General features: G+C 41.0%; 2 protein-coding genes and 1 pseudogene across 2 annotated transcripts; all 3 read right to left on the bottom strand.

The window, feature by feature from the left end:
- Positions 1-2,619: 2,619 nt before the first annotated feature.
- LOC120290225 lies at positions 2,620-3,420 on the bottom strand. Its single transcript, XM_039306026.1, has one exon. It carries the CDS (start codon positions 3,393-3,395, stop codon positions 2,643-2,645), a length of 753 nt encoding a protein of 250 aa, XP_039161960.1. The 5' UTR covers positions 3,396-3,420; the 3' UTR covers positions 2,620-2,642.
- A 5,720-nt stretch (positions 3,421-9,140) lies between these two features.
- Positions 9,141-10,602, bottom strand: LOC120290460. The gene is made up of 2 exons (XM_039306729.1): positions 10,499-10,602; positions 9,141-9,710 (listed from the first exon to the last, which is right to left on the bottom strand). Exon 2 carries the CDS (start codon positions 9,705-9,707, stop codon positions 9,141-9,143), a length of 567 nt encoding a protein of 188 aa, XP_039162663.1. The 5' UTR covers positions 9,708-9,710; positions 10,499-10,602.
- Positions 10,603-17,266: 6,664 nt separating this feature from the next.
- LOC120290459 lies at positions 17,267-21,449 on the bottom strand (annotated as a pseudogene).
- Between the last annotated feature and the right edge of the window lie 3,098 nt (positions 21,450-24,547).

Raw genomic sequence — 24,547 nt, 5'->3', positions numbered from 1 at the left:
CAAACTAACTATACTGATATATTGACACATGTACGGCTCTTGGCGTGGCTGCAGTCAATCTTCTGTTTCTGGATTGCCAACTCAGCTTCTTCACGGATCACCAGCTCAGCCTTTGTTTTTCTTCTTTGACTTCTTCATAGATCGCTGACTCAGTTTTCCTTATTCCGAGCTCGCCTGTTTCAGCTTCAGCTTACTTTTGCTCTGTTCTTGCTTTAGCTTGTTTTGCTCTGTCTCTTTTCTTCCATCAGCATTTGTAGACTGTGGTTTTGACCTCTGGTCTTTAACAATGACAATTGTAGAAGAGAAAGCACGTGAAGTCGCTTAAGGTGCATTTGGTTCCACTTTGCAAATGAGCTTTGGGTGTAATGTAAATGCTGAGAATCAAACCTATTAGGGGAAATGCAAATTGTATTTGGTAAAATCTCTTTGAAAATGAACTTTGAGTTGAATGTGTATTTGATGTGCTATAGGTATATTATATATTCAATTTTTATTTTTTTTGAAAAATGAACCAAACCTTTTGTCAGACTGGTGAGCCAGATCTGGCATCGGCGGCGTGCAACCCAAGCAACCACTACCTAGGTTGAATGGGTCTCAGCGAGGGTCACTCGAGGTTGTGCGACCTCTGGCGGCCCTCAGTTGAGTTGCGTGACCCTTGTCGGAGGTTGCTCGAACTTGGGCAACCTCAACCGATGGCTAGTGGTGGCCATAGCCATTCACTAGTCTGGCAAAGGGTTGTCTCCTTTTTTTAATAAAATAAAAAATTAACTAGGGACAAAATCAGAAATTTGAAGAATGTGTGAAGATAGTTTGGAAAAGAAAAAATTAGTTTTAGTATTGGACTTTCAGCTTTCTCAATATTAGCATTTGGTCAAAAGCCCATTTAAGATAATTACCAAAGCATCCAACATTTCTCCAGGGCTTTGGAGGACAAAAGTCACAAGGATGCTAGTCCTTTCCGTGCCAGCTCAATCTCAAAAGCTGTCCCATTCTTCGTGTCCCCGATCAAACTTCTAAAAATTGTAGGTTCTTCTCTGATCACGTTCTATGCATTTTCATGAGTTGGTTTCACCATTGCGTCTCTCGCCATCGCTGATTTCTCTAGGATCTGAGACCTCAAACTCTGGTAATGTCACGGGCTTGCCCTCTCATGGATGAAGTCTTCTCCATCGAGCGTCCCTGTCGGACTCTGCACAGACACGACGCTCTCACTTTGGACGTTCAAATGGCACACCGCTTGCGCCCTGCACAGCGGACAATTAGAGTGGAGCTGAAAACCAAGCGTCGATGCAAGCAACATGGAACAAGTGAGTGCAGTTCGGCGAATGCTTCAACCAGTCCCCTTCCTCAAACTCTCCTGAGCAGACCGCGCACTCGATGCCGATGCTCAGCTTCGTCATCTCCACTTCGTTCTGGCAGAACCGAGTGGCTGGCAGGTTGTGCATGGTGAAGGAGTCCGAGCCGTGGCTGTCTAACTGGAGGAATGGGTCGTCCAGGTTGGCATCATTCAGGCGCTGTCTACCTCGGGACCTGGTCTTTTGAGAAGGTGGTGAGGCGAAAGGCATGGAGAAATCGATTAGTAGCTGAAGAGGAGGAAGACGGTGTATAAGAACACAACCAAGGAGATCGCCTGTGGTTCCAGCAAGGAGGGTTGCTGCCATCTAGGGCGGACTTGAAGGGATCTTGTGGTGAAGTCTGTATCAATTGGATCAATTGCTGCAATATTACGCTCAGATGGCTTCCGGATGGTCATCATCCTAGCTCGCCTTCATTGCTCAGAATGATTCGTCCCACGTCCTCTATGTGGTGGAACATTCTTTCGAAGCATTTAAGGTTTTCATTTTCGGCCAAAAGAGTGAATTCAAGATCAGTTGGTTACACTGAGGTTATGAGAATGCAGTTCGAGTCTTTGATTCTGCAAGTTGGTGTATTCAATTTATGTCTGCATTTGTTTGTCTATGGTGTAGATGACATCAGGGTTCTTTTTATGATAATCCAAAATAATGTAAATTATACCCTTCCATCAATTCTGCGGTGAACCTCGACATTCATCAGACATATGTATTGGCCATATTACCTGTCATTGTTTAGACGTGAACGGCACCCTCGCCACTTCCCTCTGATTGCGAGAAGTTCAAATTCTTTCCAGCATCGATTTTCACTATGCAAGACCTTCGGAGAGTGACTTGGACTTAACAAGCTCATCAAAACCAGAAAGTTCTGAATAAGAAATGACGAATTTCAACATTCAATCAGCATCGTCTTTTATATCTCGACCAAGAATGTGTTCAAGCATTGCAAAGCAAAAGACCAAGAAATCAGCGCAGCTTCCTGGTCTAAATTCAGAAAAATGTTGGCCATAATCAGATGCATGAGAGTTTTATATACAAAGGAGACGTCCATTTGCACAAACTAACTAGTAGGAAACTATATGCCATTCACACCGGGACAAATCAACGAAGGTATGCAATTACACCTCATACCAGGATAATGCTTAAACAAAGAAGGAAATGCCCTCTGCCCCTTTCCCACTGGAATCTGATTCCCGACACTGCTGACCCAAGGCAATCAATTACCGACACAGCTGACCGAAGGCAATAGACACCCACGATCCTGATACAGGCCAGCCCCACAAACAAAGTTCAGCACCGAGGCTGAGCACATATATATGACGGCACACGAGAGACGTCAGGATGTGGGGATTGATTCATAGTTTTCACCAGGTAGTTGCTAGGACTTGCACCAGGTTTGAGACAAGCATTTGCCAGGTCACAACTTTTCACTGTAACTGGCGGGATTTTGAATGGTTGGAGAGGAAAAGGGTTCTGCCACCGAGGTAGCGGCCCCGCCATGAGGAGCGTCTGAAGTAGAGGACCGGCCTCCATTACGGCTTGCAAGAGCCTGCCCTTTTGAGGCAGGGCTTTTCCCTTGACAAGGTCATTGATAATGACAGATGCTGGGTCTAATTTAGCATTCACCAAGGAGATTGAACCACTAGTCATAGCACCATTATATTCCTGAACATAAGGCTGGTTGGTGAAGCCCATATTACCAGAATCGACCATGTTAAAACACAAGAAGTTGGGTGAAGAAACTGCATCCAGAAACGAATTCACAGGGGATGAGCAATGCGAGTGGTGATTGTTGTAGGAATCGGAGAGGCTGCTTGATTCAGTTATGCCTGAGTTCGCTTTCACCGGCACAAGGAAGTCATCAGGATGTTTCCGTTGAGAGAACAAGGGTGATATGTCATTGATGCTTTCTGAGGTGAGCTTGTTGATCAGCTTCTGAAGCTGGTCTCTGGCTTCATCTCTTTCTTGGTAAGCAGTCTTCAGGAGGCTGAGCAGGTGCTTCACGTTCTCCTTGTACCTTTTAATTTCTTCGCTCGCTTCCATTTTCACTGCCTCGAGCTCCAGGCTAGTGCACAGGATCTTCTGCTTCAACTCCTCCATGTCCTGTCGGTTCAGAATGAATTCTTTTAACATGAAATCGAAAGCACAGAAAAAAGAAGCAGAAAAACCAGCTGATCCGAGAATATCTTGAGGACTTTAAATGAAAGACTCTGAAGCGATACGTCAGTGATTATGGTGAATCAATCCTTTCAAATAATGTTAGTTACACCGACCTGGTGAATGTTTTTTTTTTTAAATTTTCACTAGAAAAACTAGTCACAAGCATTCGTTGGTAAATATATTAATATCTTGAAATGGGCCCGACAAATTATATTTAGATTCTATCCATCGAGGCTACATTCATTTGCAGGAAAGTAACAAAAATAGAGAAAAGAAAAATACATTGATATACGAAGGGAAAAAAATGTGGCCTTTTCGCGGTGTAAGCATTAAGCCACCTGGGAGAAACACTCGCAGAAGAGAGAGAGAGAGAGAGAGAAGAGAGAGAAAGGGAGAGGGAGATCACCATAAACAGGGAGGATCTCGATGATGGTGACAGGAAAGGTGGTGAGGAAATGAGCAAGGCGAGATGGAAGTTTTTTCAAATCTTGTCTGCAAATCCTTTTCCTTTTATCTCTCTATATATATATTTTTCTTTTTTTTCTTTTTCGTTTATTTATTTGTTTTTCTCTTTTTGCTACGGAACGATTCCCACGGCAGATCAAAGGCCAACGCCAAGTGGAGGGGAGGGATCCATTTGGCACATGGATAAATAAAGAAAAATAAAATAAGATGAATATATATAAATATATATCCCAAGGAATATCCCTTTTTTATCCTCCTCTTTCTCCTTTCGAAAGATTTTCGATTTATGCACGGCAAATATTGATCGACTTATTTGTAAAATTAAAATACAAACGCAACTGATTTTTGTGCACTGAAAATAGGCCAAATTTTTGTCTTCTATATAAATACTGCCTCCTCCTGATATAAAACAATTTAGCTTTTGAAAAGCAAGAAAAAATAATGCCAAGTTAAACTTAATCGAATGTAAATAGGTGTTTATCAAGCTATAAGCCAAATCTTGAAAGAGTGGAATATAACTCACGAATTTAATGGTGAAGTTTAAAACTTCTATGAACCACGAGTTTCTTTTATGAATTATAAATTTCACTAATCATGTTACACCTCCCCAATTTTTATTGTTCAATGTAGCTTTGTGCTAACAAGCCATGTGAGCACTTGGTCTATTTATAAGTACTCTATAAATTTTTTCCAAACTTCTCATAGGAGCGAGTTCTCTTCACATTTTATAATTTAACCCATCACCAATAATGACTATGGAATCCCTTAGCTCAACTTTTATTTTACTGCAGTCTTGCACTATTTGCACTTTAGGAGGGACAGAATTTTCCAATAGTACATCATTGAATCAATAAGTGACTTGTTATTATCTATATGAACCTAATTCATGATATTGCTAATCACATAGATTAGGTTACCATCACCATTGATTTTCCTCAACTAGCTCAAATTCCCTTTCCTCAATGAATAGTCAAAGGATTGGCCAAATCCACTTGATAGACATAATTCCATTTTTAAGCAATTGTTTTACCATACCATGTCTCAATCGAATGTTCTTTTGACTTTTGAAAGTTTCATTTTTTGCAATGGCTATTGTCTCTTGACAATCACAATGCCTAGAAATAGAAGGTGTCGGTTTCATTCTCCAAAAAAATATGTTGAGAAGTTTCTCAACTTCTCAGCCTCATATTAAAATGTAAGTTTGGGAAGAATTTTCCTTTTTCGAGAACTTGAACAATTCTTGAACTACCAAGATAAATAATCTCTTCTCATTCCTACTAAAGGGTAGGAAGATAAGGTTTTTTTTTTTTTTTTTTTTTTTTTTTTTTTTTGTAAATATATGCTGGTAGCACCAAAATCTATCATTTTTTTTTTTCACATTGGCCACAATATTGGTTTGGGAAATGATCACAATAATTATGTCATTAGAATCATTTGCTTCAATCAAGTCGACTTTTGATTTAGTGATATTGTCATTTCTCCCACAATATTGTTGGCTGATTTCCAAGTTACAAAGGTGAATACATATTTGTTAGGGGATTTTATTTTATTTGAATTTAAGATCCAATTAGCATTAGTGTACCCTTATAATATAGTGGGGAATCCACTATATAAAAGGCATAGTTTATGATTTCACTATATAAAATAAGCTCGAGAAAAGCTTACTGCTCATAGTTCTAACAACATAAATCAGACCACATTCAACAAGTAAATGATACGACAAATGCATCATTAGGAATAAAAATCCAGCAAAATCAACGAAGAATATTTAGAGCTTATGTTTTTCCCATCATGCACTATTTTTAATGCTTAAGTGACGCCAGAATAATGCATGAATACATAAACAATGAGCATATCAGTAACAGTCACACAAAGCATATGCAATTCAGCACCTCAAATACATGCTTGCAATGAACGCACTAGCAATGTACATAAGATGAACTTGCAACTCAGCATAATTACCAATTTACACAAGCACGCATGCAATGGGCACATCAGCAATGTTCACACGGTACACTTGTAAGTCACTAACCAAAAAAAGCAAAATACAATTTCTCCGATTATTGGATGAACCAAAGCAACCAGCAAGTTCGAGCTCCCTTCCAACGAATTCAAGCACGTTTAAAACAGAGTTCCCCAATTTCTTAGCAAAGAATGAACATGATTTCGGTATTATATTATATCAGAAAGGCATGTAAACATGTGTGATCAAAATGACATCAAATTCAAACCAAATCATAGCCAGTTTAGAGAAGTGAAATTACGACCAGCATGTGTAAGTCTAAAACGGACAGAGGGATTATATCCTCTTCGCCGTCTTATTAGCCATCGGGAAAAAGGAAGCCAAAGGGTCCACGGGCTATCGTGTTGGTGGGGGATGGTGGCTCCGGTTCGTTTCGTCGATCAAAATGTAAAGATCAATTGTCGAGTAACGGTGTGTCCCATTTCTGCGTCATCGGGCAAATTTTGATTTTGATTGCTGATCTCTGTCCCCCGTTCTCGACCTGTTTTTCCTAGTGTGTTCTTGATGCGACCGTGGTAACGAGCATGATAATATGATTGATGAAGGGAAAAGAGAAAATCTGAAAGATTCTCCGCGATTATGTAGAAGAGAAAGCACATGAAGCCACTTAAGGTGCATTTGGTTCAACTTTATAAATGAGCTTTGGGTGTAATGTAAATACTAAAAATTAAACTTATTAGGGGAAATGCAAATTGTGTTTGGTAAAATCTCTTTGAAAATGAATTTTGAGTTGAATGTGTATTTGGCAAAAACACTTTTGCAATAGGCTTTGGGTATATTATATATTTTGCCGGATTGGCGAAGGGCTATGGTCATCAGTGAACCATCGGTGGCATGCGACCCAAGCAACCGCCACCTAGGTTGAATGGGTCTCACCGAGGGTCGCCCGAGGTTGTGCAACCTCTAGTGGCCCTCAGCTGGGTTGTGCAACCCTCGCCGAAGGTCACTTGAACTTGGGTGACCTCAACTGATGGCTGACGGCGGCTGTAGCCATTCATTGGTCTAGCAAAAGGTTGTCTCATTACTTTAATAAAAAAATTAACTAGGGACAAAGCCAGAAATTTGAAGAATTTATGAAGATAGTTTTGGAAGGAAAAAATTAGTTTTAGCATTAGGTTTTCAGTTTTTCCAAGACCGGCATTGATCAAAAGCCCATTCAAAATGGTTGTCAAACGGTCAAATATTTCTTTAGGAGTTTTGGAGGCTGAAGATCCCTTGGGATGCTAGTCCTTTCCGTGAAGCTGTCCCATTCTTCATGTCCCCGATCAAACTTCTAAAAATTGTAGGTGCTTCTCTGATCACATTCTATGCAGTATGCATTTTCATGAGTTGGTTTCACCAGTGCGTCTCTCGCCATCGCTGATTTCTCTAGGATCTGAGACCTCAAACTCTGGTAATGGCTCGGCCTTGCCCTCTCATGGATGAAGTCTTCTCTATCGAGCGTCCCTGTCGGACTCTGCACAGACACGACGCTCTCACTTTGACGTTCAAATGGCACACCGCTTGCGCCCTGCACAGCGGACAATCAGAGTGGAGCTGAAAACCAAGTGTCGATGCAAGCAACATGGAACAAGTGAGCGCAGTTCGGCAAATGCTTCAACCAGTCTCCTTCCTCAAACTCTCCCGAGCAGACCGCGCACTTGATGCCGATGCTCAGCTTCGTCATCTCCACTTCGTTCTGGCAGAACCGAGTGGCTGGCAGGTTGTGCATGGTGAAGGAGTCCAAGCCGTGGCTGTGTAACTGGAGGAATGGGTCGTCCAGGTTGGCATCATTCAGGTGCTGCCTACCTCGGGGCCTGGTCTTTTGAGAAGGTGGAGAGGCGAAAGGCATGGAGAAATCGATTAGTAGCTGAAGAGGAGGAAGACGGTGTATAAGAACACAACCAAGGAGATCGCCTGTGGTTCCAGCAAGGAGGGTTGCTGCCATCTAGGGCGGACTTGAAGGAATCTTGTGGTGAAGTCTGTATCAATTGGATCAATTCCTGCAATATTAAGCTCAGATGGCTTCCAGATGGTCATCGTCTAGCTCACCTTCATTGCTCAGAATGATTCGTCCCACGTCCTCTATGTGGTGGAACATTCTTTCGAAGCAATTAAGGTTTTCATTTTCGGCCAAAAGAGTGAATTCAAGATCAGTTGGTTACACTGAGGTTATGAGAATGCAGTTCGAGTCTTTGATTCTGCAAGTTGGTGTATTCAATTTATGTCTGCATTTGTTTGTCTATGGTGTAGATGACATCAGGGTTCTTTTTTATGATAATCCAAAATAATGTAAATTATACCCTTCCATCAATTCTGCGGTGAACCTCGACATTCATCAGACATATGTATTGGCCATATTACCTGTCATTGTTTAGACATTAACGGCACCCTCGCCGCTTTCCCTCTGATTGCAAGAAGTTCAAATTCTTTACAGCATCGATTTTCACTATGCAAGACCTTCGGAGAGTGACTTGGACTTGACAAACTCATCAAAACCAGGAAGTTCTGAAGAAGAAATGACGAATTTCAACATTCAATCATTGTCGTCTTTTATATCTCGACGTTCAAGCATTGCAAAGCAAAAGACCAAGAAATCAGCGCAGCTTCCTGGTCGAAATTCAGAAAAATGTTGGCCATAATCAGATGCATGAGAGTTTTATATACAAAGGAGACGTCCATTTGCACAAACTAACTAGTAGGAAACTATATGCCATTCACACCGGGACAAATCAACGAAGGTATGCAATTACACCTCATACCAGGATAATGCTTAAACAAAAGAAGGAAATGCCCTCTGCCCCTTTCCCACTGGAATCTGATTCCCGACACTGCTGACCGAAGGCAATCAATTACCGACACAGCTGACCGAAGGCAATAGACACCCATGACCCTGATACAGGCCAGCCCCACAAACGAAGTTCAGCACCAAGGCTGAGCACATATATATGACGACACACGAGACGTCAGGATGTGGGGATTGATTCATAGTTTTCACCAGGTAGTTGCTAGGACTTGCACCAGGTTTGAGACAAGCATTTGCCAGGTCACAACTTTTCACTGTAACTGGCGGGACTTTGAATGGTTGGAGAGGAAAAGGGTTCCGCCACTGAGGTAGTGGCCCGCCATGAGGAGTGTCTGAAGTAGAGGACCGGCCTCCATTACGGCCTGCAAGAGCCTGCCCTTTTGAGGCAGGGCTTTTCTTTGACAAGGTCATTGATAATGACAGATGCTGGGTCTAATTTAGCATTCACCAAGGAGATTGAACCACTAGTCATAGCACCATTATATTCCTGAACATAAGGCTGGTTGGTGAAGCCCATATTTCCAGAATCGACCATGTTAAAACACAAGAAGTTGGGTGAAGAAACTGCATCCAGAAACGAATTCACAGGGGATGAGCAACGCGAGTGGAGATTGTTGTAGGAATCGGAGAGGCTGCTTGATTCAGTTATGCCTGAGTTCGCTTTCACCAGCACAAGGAAGTCATCAGGATGTTTCCGTTGAGAGAACAAGGATGATATATCACTGATGCTTTGTGAGGTGAGCTCGTTGATCAGCTTCTGAAGCTGGTCTCTGGCTTCATCTCTTTCTTGGTAAGCAGTCTTCAGGAGGCTGAGCAGGTGCTTCACGTTCTCCTTGTACCTTTTAATTTCTTCGCTCTTTTCCATTTTCACTGCCTCGAGCTCCAGGCTAGTGCACAGAATCTTCTGCCTCAACTCCTCCATGTTCTGTTGGTTCAGAATGAATTCTTTTAACATGAAATCGAAAGCACAGAAAAAAGAAGCAGAAAAACCAGCTGATCCGGGAATATCTTGAGGACTTTAAATGAAAGACTCTGAAGCGATACGTCAGTGATTATGGTGAATCAATCCTTCCAAATAATGTTAGTTACACCGACCTGGTGAATTTTTTTTAAATTTTCACTAGAAAAACTAGTCACAAGCATTCGTTGGTAGATATATTAATATCTTGAAATGGGCCCGACAAATTATATTTAGATTCTATCCATCGAGGCTACATTCATTTGCAGGAAAGTAACAAAAATAGAGAAAAGAAAAATACATTGATATACGAAGGGAAAAAATGTGGGAAGGGCTCTGAAAATATCTCTAGTTTAAATCAAAACCAACATGACTCTTATCAATAAGTTGTCGACACACGGTTCAATTCACAACCAAAAAGGGTCCCCGGCAGATCTTCAGGAGCCGAATCACTTCCGGGTTCGAAGTTGGCTGACACAGAGAAAGAGAAATGCATGCAAGTGCAAGCATTTTGTGCTCATGGAAAACCCAAGAAAAAGAATGCAAACTATCCCCATGAACCGTCTCAAAGTGACCTCGGAAATCAATTGAAGACCAAAAAAATTGTCGTTCTGAATTAAAAGGTCAAGAATTCAGGTTATCCCAGTTCTAAATCAACTGCTTTTACTAGCTGTTTGATAGGCAATGAAGTGCACATCTGAATCGAAGACGACTTCGAATGAGCAGAAAATCGAGGATGCGGAGAGAACACAAACCTGTTAACAACTCCACAAGTAACCCAACTCACTTTTGCCCTTCTCCTAGGATAGATGCGCACGCAGGGAGCAGGAGGAAGCATGAAGAAGACTCAAGTGATTGGGGGAGTTAAACCAAGGTGCTTAGTGACTCATTTATTGGAAGACGAAGCACGTAAGACAAGCGAGAAAGGTGGCTAAAGGTCCAGAGAATCAAGTCCAAATCCAAAGATAATATTGAAATTAAATAAGGAACGCCAAGACCTTCATATTAGAAAAGAGGGAAATAGAAAATTCCTAGATTCCGTTTTCCACTCGCTGTGAGAATTTCATTGGGACTCGTCTCTTCTTGCCATAAAAAATGACAATTCATGCCCATAAATACAATGTGTCAGTGTAAATCCAGCTAGTACATAAGTTAGGTTTTTACTGTATATATTTTTGTCTTTATTCCTTTCTTTGTGGTGGAGATGCCATGCGAGAATGTAAAGGCTGGCGCGGTTTTAAGAGAGAGCTTATCTGTTCTCTCTTCGCGCGGTTTTATTATAATGAGTTTTCCAAGGATTACCCAAATTTTCAAATTTCATTACTTTTTTTTTTTGGGTCAGAAGATAGTGATTTTCATTACTAATCCACAGAAGGGCACCGGTAGATACAAAGTCCAGACATAAAATTAAACATAGAGAATAAGAGAGATTAGTAACCCAATTCAATGGAGGGAATTAGCTCGGTGAACTTTGGCAACCTAATTTGTGACGTGATTTTATTCTCTCAGTTCATAGCTCATGGAAACTCTACTTAGTTGGGCTAGAAGTTCTTTTCCAATCTTCACAATGGACTGGCCGCCCATAGAGGATCTGCTTGGCCTAATATGCACTTGGTCACCAATAAGTTGTTTGATGATAAGTGCACTCACATATTAGTTCCACACTATAGTTTCAGATCAATTCGTGTATCCCTCTTCTTCTTCAACCACAGCAGTGCTTCTCGCACGGCCAGGCTTTCAGCCACCAAACAAAAAGAAGCGTGGATCTGTTTGGTGAAGCCGTCCACGAGGACTCCGTCATTGTTTCTACATAACCCAGCAACCGATCCAGTCATTGTTGAGCTGCACCACGAACTATCTACGTTCATTTTCATCTCGTTTTTTGGAGGTGGACTCTATTTCCTCGCTGCTGTTGCTGATCCACTCTCTCTGTTCTTCATTTGCAGGTCCCATCTCGCAAATAGCAAGGTCGTGGTGGTGGCATCTTCGCGAGTTGCTCTCGGGTCAGGCTTTCGAGCTCGGAATACCATGGCGTTTCGAGCTTTCCAGATCTGCCACAAGACTCCGGCAAACAGGGATTTCAAGTATGGAATAGATCTGGAGGTGAGATTTTCATAGACCCACTTGTTGATGCAAGTTATATTTGATGGAGAAGCGTCTGCTTGTAAATAAGAATTTGACCAAATGTCCTTTGTCCAGTCGCATAGGATGAACAGATGCTTCGTAGTTTCTAGTGCTTTAGCACATAGCAGGCATATTGGATTAGGTAACATTCTCCTCTTGTGAAGATTTTCCTTAATAGGAAGTGTGTTGCTACATATGCTTCATAGTAGAAACTGGATTTTGGGGTACGTATGAACCTTCCATATCTCGTTCCACAACGATTTAGGGATCTAGTAGGATATTGATGGATTATTTGTTATTGGGGATTCTCCTAGGTTGTGGATTCTATTGTGGTGGCTTTTCAATTTATAAGATCCCAAACTATTTGCCGTCACAATATGGCGTTCAATAGTTGGACACCATATTATCTTTTTTGCCCTGCCTCTTCACTTTCCCCCACCCCCCCCTTTTTTGGGGGGGTTTCTGTTGTTGGGAAAACAGTTTTCTTTCCTTTTTATGTTTCATAAATACCTTATAAGTGATTTTTGTTTGATTGAAACATGACACATTTATTAAAATCATCCGAGGAACTTACCTCATGTTTTGGCATCTCTATTTTTGAGAAAGTAATTAGGGTTCATAGTTAATGTGCTGTGATGCCATATCCAAGTAATGAAAACTAAAAGGAGAAATACAAGTTTACTTTTTGGTCAAAATAATGAACTTGGTGTTAAAGCAAGCAAATTTCAAACTACACCCTATTAGGATTTTGTGAAAAAAAATTCGAATGGAACCATTAACACTCCTAAATAACATTGAAGCAAGCAAACCACAAACGACAAACTATTCGAATTTCATGAAAAACCGAATAGAACTGTTGACACTCCTAAATAACATACCTAACAGAGTTAACACGCTGCATTATACAAAACGAGAGACTAGTCCGGTAACTTGAAGGTCTGGATGGGCGGCCTGAATCCAGCCGTCCTCATAATGCTGCACATCCGTTCGGCGGTTCTCTCGTCGACGCCACCGGGGATACGCACGCGTCTGAGATTGCCGTAGTCAGGAAATTGCGCCAAGAATTGCGTGAACGTCCTCGCCTGCTCCAGGGTAGCGAGAATCAGCACCTCCTCCTGTCGGAGGACTGCGACGACCTCGTCCAGGGCGGCCCTAGCAGCAGCGCGCGCCTCCATGGCGTCCGCGACTTCACGTGGGCTGAGGAGGGGAAAAGAACGTAAAGAACAATACTCCTTCCACTAAAAAGAATCGTAAAATACTCACCCAGGGTTCCGTTTCTTCTGGGCAAAATAATACTTCCGATCCGCCGCTTGAAAAGCTTGAAAAGCCTCTTGGAGCTGCGCAGCAAGCGACATGATGACAGATCGATTGAATTCACCTCTGAAAAGGGACTTTGCGTTTCTCTTTTTGAAGACGACCGAGAAGCTATATCTTGAGATTTTTGCCACGATGAAGGAGTGAATTATATATAGAGGGATCGTTGTTTCTTTCCCTTAACCGAGTCTCTCTCCAATTTCCTGTTTTGCTGAGAGATTATTTGCACTCTAGATCACTTACCTTCCAAGTCCAGAAGATCACATACTATATATTGCATGCGTGATTTTCGGTCAAGCAAATCGATGGATTGGCCAAAGATTTGGTTAAATGGGCTTGATCCTGTAAATCAGATTAAGATTAGGGCTTCCCGTTCAGCACCAGCCCATTAGTCCTAATCCAGTTAAAATGCAATTTATGTGGACCTAATGTTATTGAATTAAAAGCCCTAATATGCAAATTAAGATTATTATTGTTATCTTTGAACCCCGACCTTTAGGGCATCCAAAATTAACAATAGATATAAAAGTGCATTCACGAAACCTTTAAGTAACCGACACTTGTGAATCTTTATATGATAAATGTGTAAATTACTCATAAGGCATCAATCCGCCTCAATCATGATCATTGAAAAATTCATAATAATCAAGCTAAAGGCATTTCCTCACTCTCTCAATCACATTTGCTTTATTCTTGGTTTCCATGAGAAAAACCAAATCGAGCCTTTCATGAGCCACTAAGGTTCTAAGGTATTAAACTTTTAAAGGTATGCCCAACTTCTCCAACTCGAACTCTTTATTTATTCTTAGGTAGCTTATTAGGGCTAGCCACCAAAGCTCGTGTTTGGACCCCTTCCCATGATTGAATTGGGGCATCAAGAAGTTGTTCCTCAACCGCTAAGAGGATTAGTGAGGTCTTTTCCTCATAGGGATTGACACGTTTTTTTCCCCCTTTGCCATTGGAGTTTTTGTAAATTGCTTTTTTGCTCTTGGATTTCCCTATATGCATATCATCGCCAGCTGAATAAGGTAGTAATATTGGAATATGTTATGCTCTTTTACCACTACTCATAGATACATATTCTACCCTTCTCATGTCTTCCATAAACTCATTTTCTAGTGGGATTTGCAATAGCTATAGCCATTTCATTTTGTCCTACATTTTCTATTCTTAGGGGCTCTTCATAGCAATTATGGGTGTTTCCAATGCAATATCTTTATTCGCTACAGAAAGTTTGATTTTCCCATAGAAAGCCTTCCAAAATGGACTAAATTCTCTAACTTACGCCTTTAGTCACGAGCCGTATCAACTTGGATTGTCCTAAGCTAGACTAGTCTCTTCATAAGGTATTTCTGAATAGAAGTTTGCATAGTGGGAGCCTTTCGTATTTGAAATATAACCACTATTGATAACCGTTCCTACTTAAGGGGACAAGACAAGTTCAGCCGCACCTTTACCTTTGTGCGAGCTATTGTTCCTTGCCTCAAGTTTTACCTCCTCAACTTTCCCCAATTTAGAGGAGATGTAGCATGCCGAATTTTCAGTTACTCTAGCCTAGGGAAGGCCCAAAATGTGCACGCAAAATGCATAATGTCTGAATTCATAATAATGTTCAGGTATGTTTGGATCTCCTTCTTATAAGACCAATAGGTTACTCGCAAAAGACTATGGCCGAGAATCTAATACTCTTCTTTTCTCCTCATCGAACTAAATAAAAAGGAAAAGAAACCAGGTTCTATTAACTCAGATTTGGCTGAATTTGCCTTCCATGCTTTCCTCATTGTACTAAAAAAATGCTTGGAAATTGACGTTTGGCTTTGAATATGGCTTTCCATAGAGAGTTAGATCACTTTCACTTTTTTCTTCCTTAGAAATCTCAGTGCCTAGTTCGGTACTGTCCTCTTCAGACCATAGATCTCCCATGCTCCTACACAGAGCTGCCAATCTGAGTTGGTTATCATCCACACCGAGTTGGTTGAATGTAAGAAGGTTTTGGATAATGGAGTGAAGGGAGCTCTTGGATGGGTGAGTGCCTATATTCTACGAAATCTGGGTTCAGTGGATGATGGATTTGGGAATGGGATAGCTATCTATAAATGGGTTTTGCTAGGTGATGGGTTCTGGATAGGAGATAGCTATCTGTAGAAGGGTTGTGCTAGGATCGGTGGTACAGAAAACTCCCTTTGATGACTAGATCAGGCTTCAGGTTCAATCGATCGTGAGGAGACTCCATTGCAGCCAGCCATGCCGCGAGAGATGATACTGGAGAAGTTGCGGTGATTCTTCCATTCAAGATGGATTGCAAAGAAGAAAAGGGGTGTGAAGCTGCTAATCCGATGGAGGAGGCACCGATTCTGCCATGGAGGTGAAGATATAGGGTTTGGGAAATTAGGGTTTTAGGAAAAGGGCAAGCTATCACTAAAGGGGTAGAGAGAGCTCACACTAGCTGAGAGAGTTGTATTATTTCTATTCGGCAACTCTATTCGGCGACTTTTTAGCATGAACTTTCGTGATCGGTTTTGTTTGTGGGTTGACTTGAATTATACCTCTATATATATCTGTGTGTAGATGATCCAAGTTTTGTTTTAATGCTTGTAATAACTCGTCAAGTTAAATTTGAGTGTACTAGGGTCAACATAAACTAACGGTTTTGTTTGAAAACACTGACTATCAAGCGATTACAGGCTTTATCCGTGGTTGGAGAAAAGAATAGAGATCCAACAATTACACAACGTGACAATATAGTTTGAGCTGAGATTTCATCCCTATCACGGTCCATGTCGAAAAATTTGAGAAATGCCTATTTCATATTATATTATATTGAAATTTGAAAAAAGAATTGCATACACACAATTTCATTCTTTTGAAATTTTGATGTATAAACCATGTACGATTCTCGATGTTAATATCAGTACATAACGAGACTTTTTAAGCATTCAACATTGAATTAGTTTAGAAGCATCACTCTATCACTTTAACAAGTTCACTTAAGGCAATGAAGGCATGTTTGTGTTTATCAAAACAGGGTATATTTACTTTTGCGATAATATGTTATTTAAAAAACAAGAAACATTGTTAAATGGTGGGGGAGAGTCCTTCGGAGATGCATTACTAAGGTTCTCAAAAACATTTAACCCAATGCAAGTCCTCCTGAGCATCAAGCATTTTCAAGATGCTAATTCAATTTTTTCCTTCTAACTTTCCTCTCGCTAAACTTTCGAAATTTCACTTTTACCCTTTTACCTTGAGCTCGCATGACTTCATACTACAATTACCTGGGTTGCACGAGGCAGCCCTTGCCGATGCGAGGCAAGGGCCACTGGTGCCAAATTTGGCTCTTCAATGGCTTGAGCCCTCGTCGTCCTTTCAAAATGTAATTTTTTTCCAAACAATGTTTAATCAAAATTTATTCACAATACAATTTTGAATTATATTTTATCAAATACTATTTGCATTTGAAAAAATCTTTATCCTTCAGTTCTTTGCATTTCCTTTTTGAGGTTTTTCCCAAAAACTGAACCAAGATAGCCTAAAGCCTCTTGAGCAAATGTTAGAGGCTTTTAACCCAATACAAGTCCTAACTGATGTCAGGTTTTGAGCTGGCTCAAAACCTTCGAAATTTACTTGCCAAACAACTCAGCTTTAGCAAGGTCTTGCCCAAAATCCATTCGCATAGCTGTGTCAAACGCAGGCAATTAACGCCTATTTGTCTTTATTTAAAAGACTATATTTACTTTTCCGATGACGAGGAAATACCTATAAAAGATTTCTCAATTACATGCAAATGTTTGTATGATTTTTAACAAATCATAGGTGGTCGATTTGACAAAAAAGAATTATTTTGAACGTTGCCAAAAAAAGAAGTCAAAAGTAAAGTCACTTCAAAGTACTCTAAACCGTATTACTCGAATAAAACAAAATGTTCCCACAAAACTAGACACTTTTTTCTTCGCGGATGATCAAGTTTCACCAGTGCTCGAGAAAGTTTACAAAGTTTAAAATCATACTGAGAACGAAGAAAGTCAAGTAGCAAGGTTCATGTTCTGTTATGGAAGCACGGATTACAAAACTACGAGACAGGGTAGTGAGCCATTGTCAAGTGTCATTATTTTTCTAACAGTTGATCCTACAAAGAATGGAGTCACAAATACATTTCACTTGACTGCAAACGTCTGAACTTTCTACAACTGACCACCCTCCCTCATCTTATCTCCCAACAAAAATGAGAAAGTAATCGAGAGACTAGAGTGACTAGATAGAGAAGAGAAAAGGTTGGAGGACATATCTGTGGATATTACACAAAGGTTTTGGATTTCAGTTGCCACACTAAGATCTCCCTGATGCAGACCGCAAAGGACAAGCTGTGTTGCAGCCACTCCCAGAATCTTCTACTATTTCTCTTTCTCTTTCTCATCATCCTACACATTAAATAATCAAATCGAGTCAGCATTATCATCAAGTGTTGGGTCAACTTGTGACAATGAGCCAATTGAGATTAATGCATCTGTTCCTCTTGAATTACTTAGCAAGTGAAACCAAGCCCTGCATCTGTGACAGACTGAGCAGGGCCTGCACCTAGCTCAACAGCTATGGTTGAATAGATATCTGAACCAGGTAGACAGCTCATGGAATACCTTATTGATGCAAGAAAAACCACACTAAACTAAATATAAGAAAAGTATGCTACGCCACTTCATCTGAATGCTTCTGGTCATGTAAAAACGTGGGTGTAAGTGAACTGAATTTGGTCGAAGAGAAAGAGCTAAAGGAGCTATCCTCACCGAACTATCCCCATTTTGTCAAAATCATCATCAAAGTCTGCATCTCCAGCATCTGAAAGACCAGAATATTAGTATGATTAACAGTTCCGAATGTCCAGTTGCACAACCATAAAACACTGCAGTAAGTCAGATGGGGCTTGTAGAATCATAAACACCAATCAAGTAGACATAGTCAAAAGCTCTCAAACCACCACTAAGGGCAAATGACATGACGTGACAAGTTGTTGGCTATCAATTAATGACTGGCAATTATTACAGTTGAGAACAATAGCATATGACCACATAAGCTCTCATAGCATTCCACCAAATTTTTCTACAATAAAGTCTGCCATCATCAAATTTTGCGGATGAATCAACAGACAGATCAAAAAGCACCAATAGAGACTGATCAACTTTTCGCGGAATGTACATCAATAACAGCAGAAAATTTATCTAGTCATAATACCTGGTCCCTCATCATCATCTCCAAGATCTCCCAAAAGGAAGACGTCCAAGTCTTGCTCTGTTGAGGTGGAAGTCTTGCTTAGCTTACTCGGATTATTTGGTTCCTTTGTCTCTGCTTTAGATGCTACTCCAGCGTTTGAATGTTCTTTAACTTCTTCTGAAGCTGTTTGTCCAACATCTTTAACTTCTTCTGAAGCTGTTTGTCCAACATCTTTAACTTCTTCTGAAGCTGTTTGGCCAACATCTTTAACTTCTTCTGAAGCATTTTGTCTAACATCCTCCATGTATCGCCTCTCATAGCTGCCAACAACCAACAGTAAGGAAGTTCATAAAGTGCATAAAAGGCAGAACAGTCAACAGGCATGATTGGGGACAACCAAAATCGCAAGAAATTTAGCAATCGAACATATGATATATATATTTCCGTTTATTCTGTTTGCCATGCTGACAGGATGTCTCCATCTTTGGAAAAAGTATTCGTTCTGCTAACATATTCTAGTTGCTCAGTACACTGCAAAGACTACAATCCTTCACAAGTACCATTGCACTAGATGCAGTTCATTTAGGAAGTCAGGTAGTGTCTCAATCTTCATCAAAAAAGGCTCCCGGCAGGATGAAGAAAGTCTCAAGAGAGTTGAACTAAACTTGGCTCCACAGTCTTTCAGTTAGCATTAATGAAAAATTGATCAACACTGCCATGCAGAAAGATTTTTCTACAATATGTTTTTTTAAAGTGATAACAGGCTGAGTCTAAAATATTGAATTGAAAACCTTGGGCTCAAATCAAATCAAGGCGACAATAAGAAGATTGAAAAGACCCCGCTCATTCTACTATGACATCCCATAGTAGCTAAATATAAATAATTAAGAACCATGACTCATTTCCACTACCATGACTGACACTAACGATCAGAAAATTTTAATATTAGGCTTCCAACATACTCAAGTCAAAGACTATCGAATGTTACAAAACTAGGCATCAGAACTCATCTCAAAAGAAGAAGAAGAAGGAAATCTTAGATAGAGATTCCATCATAGTTAGGATGCATACAGTGCAACATGGCTATTAACTAGGATGAAATATATTCTCCAAAACTTCCGTTCTTTCATAATCCGCGGGCACAACTCATATCTCAACTTCGAGATTTCCTGCAATAGGTCAATGGCAACCAAATATTAGAAGTAGATAGCATTCCCACAATTTATTTATTTTAGAAAGATTGTGATTGATGTGCAAAGCAAAATTAAAGACTTTGGCTGAAAATAAGATCTACAAAGATCTCTTCCGACAATAGAATTAGATGATTAGACTTATACTACTTGACTGGGAATTTCATCCCTTAGATAAATTTCATCATGAACCACAGAAATGTTGAGGATGGGGCCAAGCTCAACTCAGCAATAAACTAAAAAAGACCTTGAAGTGTGTTGGAAAATTGTCCGAGCACCATTGTGCCATAAGTCTTAGGTAACTGACTTTGCCCTCAAAACTCTTATGTAGGCACAGAGAAGACTTCGATATGTAACACTTTATGTTTAACATGATTAATCAATTATAAGCGAAAGTACAGCCAACCTTCCTCAAAGAAGACCCCCTGTACAACTGTGATTCTGTAGCCTTGAAGGCAAAGGTGCTGTTTACCCAAACATAAATGCATCGATTTACACCTCTTTTCTCTCCATCTCTCTCTCTCTCCCCCCTTATGCATATCGAGGACTTGCTAATGGAGCCGACATTAAGTACCTTTACAGACGAAAGAACAAGCTTGGCATGCTTTTCTTGAAACTCTGTAAGGTCCTGCCTTACATTTGAGACCATAGGAACATCTGACATCTCAGAATCATCTGCAAAAAGCTAGGAAACATCAGCGATGGGAAAATGCAAACATTCAACAATAAGCAAAGGATTGCATTAATTCTGTCGTTATGCCAAGCCGACACAAAATTCCCAGCCCACATGCCTGATATCATTAAAAAAACCATTCCCCTGAAACTGAGCAACCAACAAAAGAATTCCCTAGGAACCACAGAACCTCTCGCAGCATAACCTCAGCGGAACCGTGCAACCAACGAAAAACTTCCCTCGGAAGTTCGCACTGCGTATCCTCAATCGATACTCCTCCAAGAACAAGCTAGACAAGCTAAACTATAGTCATCAACACCATACTCATCGCCCGTGTACAAGAACTCAAAAGATCGGCAAAATGCAAGCGACATAAATCGAAGAGATTTTGCCAGATGATTGGAGCAACCAATTGCGCCATTTTGGTTTCTGCACATCAAACCACCAATCGAATTCCGCGACAGAACGTGATCGCGCCAAGATTTTCAGCCTAAACTCATTCGAGTTCCGCCTCGGCAGACAGAAACACACCATTTCTAACGTATTAACGGTCATCAACTGCCAGACATTAAAAAAGGAGAAAAAAAAACCATTGATGGAGCAAGCACCTGGCAGGGGAAAATCCCGGAAGGTGGTGACGTTGATTTCCTGGACGAACTCCCTCAGCTCGTCGGTGACTCCGAACCTCTCCAGATCCGCCGCCGCCGCCTCCTCCGCCTCCTTCCCCGGCCCCGCGGCGGCGCCCTCGCCGGAGCCCTCGGCGGCCAGCGACCGGAGCCGATCGGCGCGCCGGATGGCCTCGAGCTTGATCTGGTCGGCCCGTCTCGACGCCTCGGCGGCGATCTCCGGGACCGCTTCGCCGTCTCGGAGACGACGTCGGCGAGCCGCGAGGGCCGCCGGCGGCGAGCTCCTGGGAGCGCTTCGCGGCCTCCGCGGTCAGCTCCTGGGACCGCCTGGCGGCCTCCTCCGCGAAGGTCCGAGCGCGGCTCCAGAAATCCATGGCGGCTCGAGCTCGATGATCGCCGTTCGCGGGTTCGGCTCTGCTCTGCGTCTTCTTCTTCGTACTCGTCTTCGTCGTTGTTCTTGTTCCTGATTTGTGGCTAAATCGATCGAAATTAGTTTTTTTGGCGAGAACGGAAATCGATTGGTGATTGATTGGGCCTCCGGCCCAATTGATCATTCGGGTCGGACCCGATCCATGCTTACGAAATGAGCCCGACTTTTGATTGAGTTATGGCGCAAATGATAATTATTTTATTGAAAATTGATTTTTGGAAAAGAAATAATTTTTTTATTTTTCAAAGAGGTTTTAAGAAAAATATGAATTTGATAATGACATAAAATTTCTATTCCCAAAATATAAAATTTTCTAAGAACAGCACAAAATTTATTCTTCTAAACGGTAGCTGATGACTAGTGGCGAGCGACTAGTGGACAACATATGGCAGATGGCGACCAGGAGAATGGTGGACAGTGGCGAGTGATGGCGGATGGACGATTTGTTAGTAGTAAGGACGAATGATGAAAAAAATAATTATTTTTATTTTTGTTCAAGAAATAGAGAAATAAAAAAAATTACTTTTAATTTTTATTTCAAACATATTTCTAAAGTAAAAATATATTACAAAAATAAAATAATAAAATAATCTTACTAAATGGGTTTTTGTTATATAAATAAGTTTATAATAAAAAAATAGTTCTGAAATAGAAATAAAATGATTAACATGCGTATTTTTAAAATCTATAACTTGGGATTCATTCAACTTCTGTTGCTTGCGACCATTTCCATCGCACAATAACAAAGCGTCTTTGCTAAAAAATCGCTGCCCTTGAATCGTGGACTTGACAATGAAAATTATTGTGGATGCGCTCATCCATCTTCTTGAGTGCCCTCTTTTACTATCGATGAATGATTGGCCTTTCCCGATGTCACGCCCCGATCCTCCGAGCGCGCGAACATCTCACTCGGTCGATACAAATGCGACTTCCCGGGATACGCCGACTCATTCATTTTTATTGCACATGCGGAAGCGAAACAAATCCTCGACAACATCTAACTTGAGATAGAAAAGCGTGCAATCAATCACAACCAAACAAGCTTTCTTATAAACACATAGGTTTATATATACAACACTTGATTGACTACAAAATAGACCGGCTTAACAAAAAGGAAACTGTCCTATGACCAACTTGTCAAACACGTTCAGCGATTCTTCAACCTCCACCTTCTGAACTCCAGGACTTCCAGTCCTCCACGATCGTCATTTAAGGACTGAAATATTATCCCACAAAGGGATGAGACTACGTCCGCCGAGTCCTACCCTCTAAAACTCAATTAGGAAGAAAATACGCCTCGGGCGCTCTAGCCACACAAATAGGATAGAGGACTTACCTCGCCGCCTCGTCTCTTTCCTGCACGTCAATACAATTCATATTCAAACAATGCTCGTACAAGCTGAAACTACCAACACTTACATCGGTCTATCAATTCAATCAATCCAATCATTCGCAATGATTCAATTCCATCATACTATCTATCTTTCTATTTCAATCCATACTATCTATCAACCATTACTATCTATCATTCAATACCGTCTATCAAACCAGTCGTTAATACGACACATGCTCTCCGAAGATGTAATATATAGACGGTAGCTTGCTCAAGCTGTATAGATAGATAGTATAATAGCTCGCCAAAGCTGTAGCTGATAGATAATATAATAGCTTGTCAAAACTGTAGCTGATAGATAATATAATAGCTCGCCAAAGCTGTAGCTGATATAATAGCTCTCAAAAGCTGTAGCTCATATAATAGCTCACTGAAGCTGTGGCATATATGTATATAATATTTGCTCGTCCAAGCTGATACATATATAAACAACTGCTCACCAAAGCTATCAATTCAACAATAACCCAAACCAATCCTCAATCCAATCAATCAATAGATTCAAACTGGTCCTATCGACCAATTACGGTGCTAAAAGCCAACACCGGGTATTTTCAAGTTAAAATGCCACAACTTCATCAATATCACTCAATTCCACACTTTTGGAATAATTAACTATAATCATCAATCACTCAATTTCTCAATTTAAACATACAATTAACACAAACCGATTTGCATTTTGCGATCAAAGACGAAATTCTAACAACCTAGCCATCTAGGCAAAATTTTCGAAATTATTAAATAATTAAATTTAATTCCGAAAATTAAATAATTAAATATTATATTATAATAATATAATTTAATAAAATAATATTTATAAATTCGAAATAATTAATTAGGGCTTAAACAAGATTACACTAATTTAATCATACAATTAGCCCTAATTAAACCCCCATTAAGCTAATCATACAACTAATTTAATTTACATTAAAATAATCTAATCTAACCACCTAAACCTAATTAGACTAATCTAAACACCCCTTAAGCGTTATTAACTCACTAAGCAAGGATTAGAGGATGAACTCACCGGTCCCCAACACCAAGGTGGTCGATAGACCCCAAAGCGGCGACACCAATGGAGGCCGGGAAGACACTAAAAACGGGCCTCGAAGTCTGGAACTTTTTTTGTCTAATCTGGGTCAACCGCAAAGAAGAAACCGATGAACTTCAACGGCGAAACGGCCGATCGGAGCTCCGGCGAGCGGGTGGTTGGCAACCAGCGGCTCCCGGGGGTCAAGGGGATCTTGCTGGTGGTTGGGATGGCAAAGGAAGGGTCGGAAAGGGGTGAAACAGCAAGAAAACCCGAAACAGGCGGAACCGGGCGAGTTCAGACGGTCCGACTAGCGGTAGCTTCTCTCAGGATTTCGGGACGGCCGGAGAATTGTTCCGGCAAGAGGCAGGGTGCTCTGGAACGGGCTAGATGTCCTCGTCACGGACGTGGGTGGAGCGTTCGCTGATTCAACCGGGAAGTCGACTTTTAACTCGAATCTTTAACGAAAGGTTAGTTGGAGCAGAAACTGAAACGAGGAGAAAACAGGGGAGGAAAACGGTCGACGATGGCCTTCGGGCATGCGACGATGGAGGGGCTGGTGAGCTCGGTTTCCTCACGGTTTTTTGAGCTTCTCTCCTTCAACAACAATGGAGAAAGCCAAAAAATGGGGAAGAAGAAGCTGCTGAAGGGTTCCCTTGGTGGCTCTCTAGCTTGCAACACTTGTCAATCTCTCCTTCCACTTGCCCCCACCATGACATCACATGCCATTAGCCACTCTCTCTCCTCAAGCTTCTCCACAAGCTTGTTAATAGGTGTAGTAAAATGTCCCTAGCCCCATGGCATACGAATTTTAGACATTTG

Source organism: Eucalyptus grandis, chromosome 2 (genome assembly GCF_016545825.1).
Source record: "Eucalyptus grandis isolate ANBG69807.140 chromosome 2, ASM1654582v1, whole genome shotgun sequence".
Classification (NCBI taxonomy): domain Eukaryota; kingdom Viridiplantae; phylum Streptophyta; class Magnoliopsida; order Myrtales; family Myrtaceae; genus Eucalyptus; species Eucalyptus grandis.
Note: the sequence above shows the minus strand (reverse complement) of the source record. Positions and strands in the feature narration are given on the sequence as shown.

What these genes read in the sequence shown, in the direction of transcription:
- LOC120290225 (XM_039306026.1), bottom strand. Translation starts at nt 3,395, where the DNA reads ATGGAAGCGAGCGAAGAAATTAAAAGGTACAAGGAGAACGTGAAGCAC.
- LOC120290460 (XM_039306729.1), bottom strand. Translation starts at nt 9,707, where the DNA reads ATGGAGGAGTTGAGGCAGAAGATTCTGTGCACTAGCCTGGAGCTCGAG.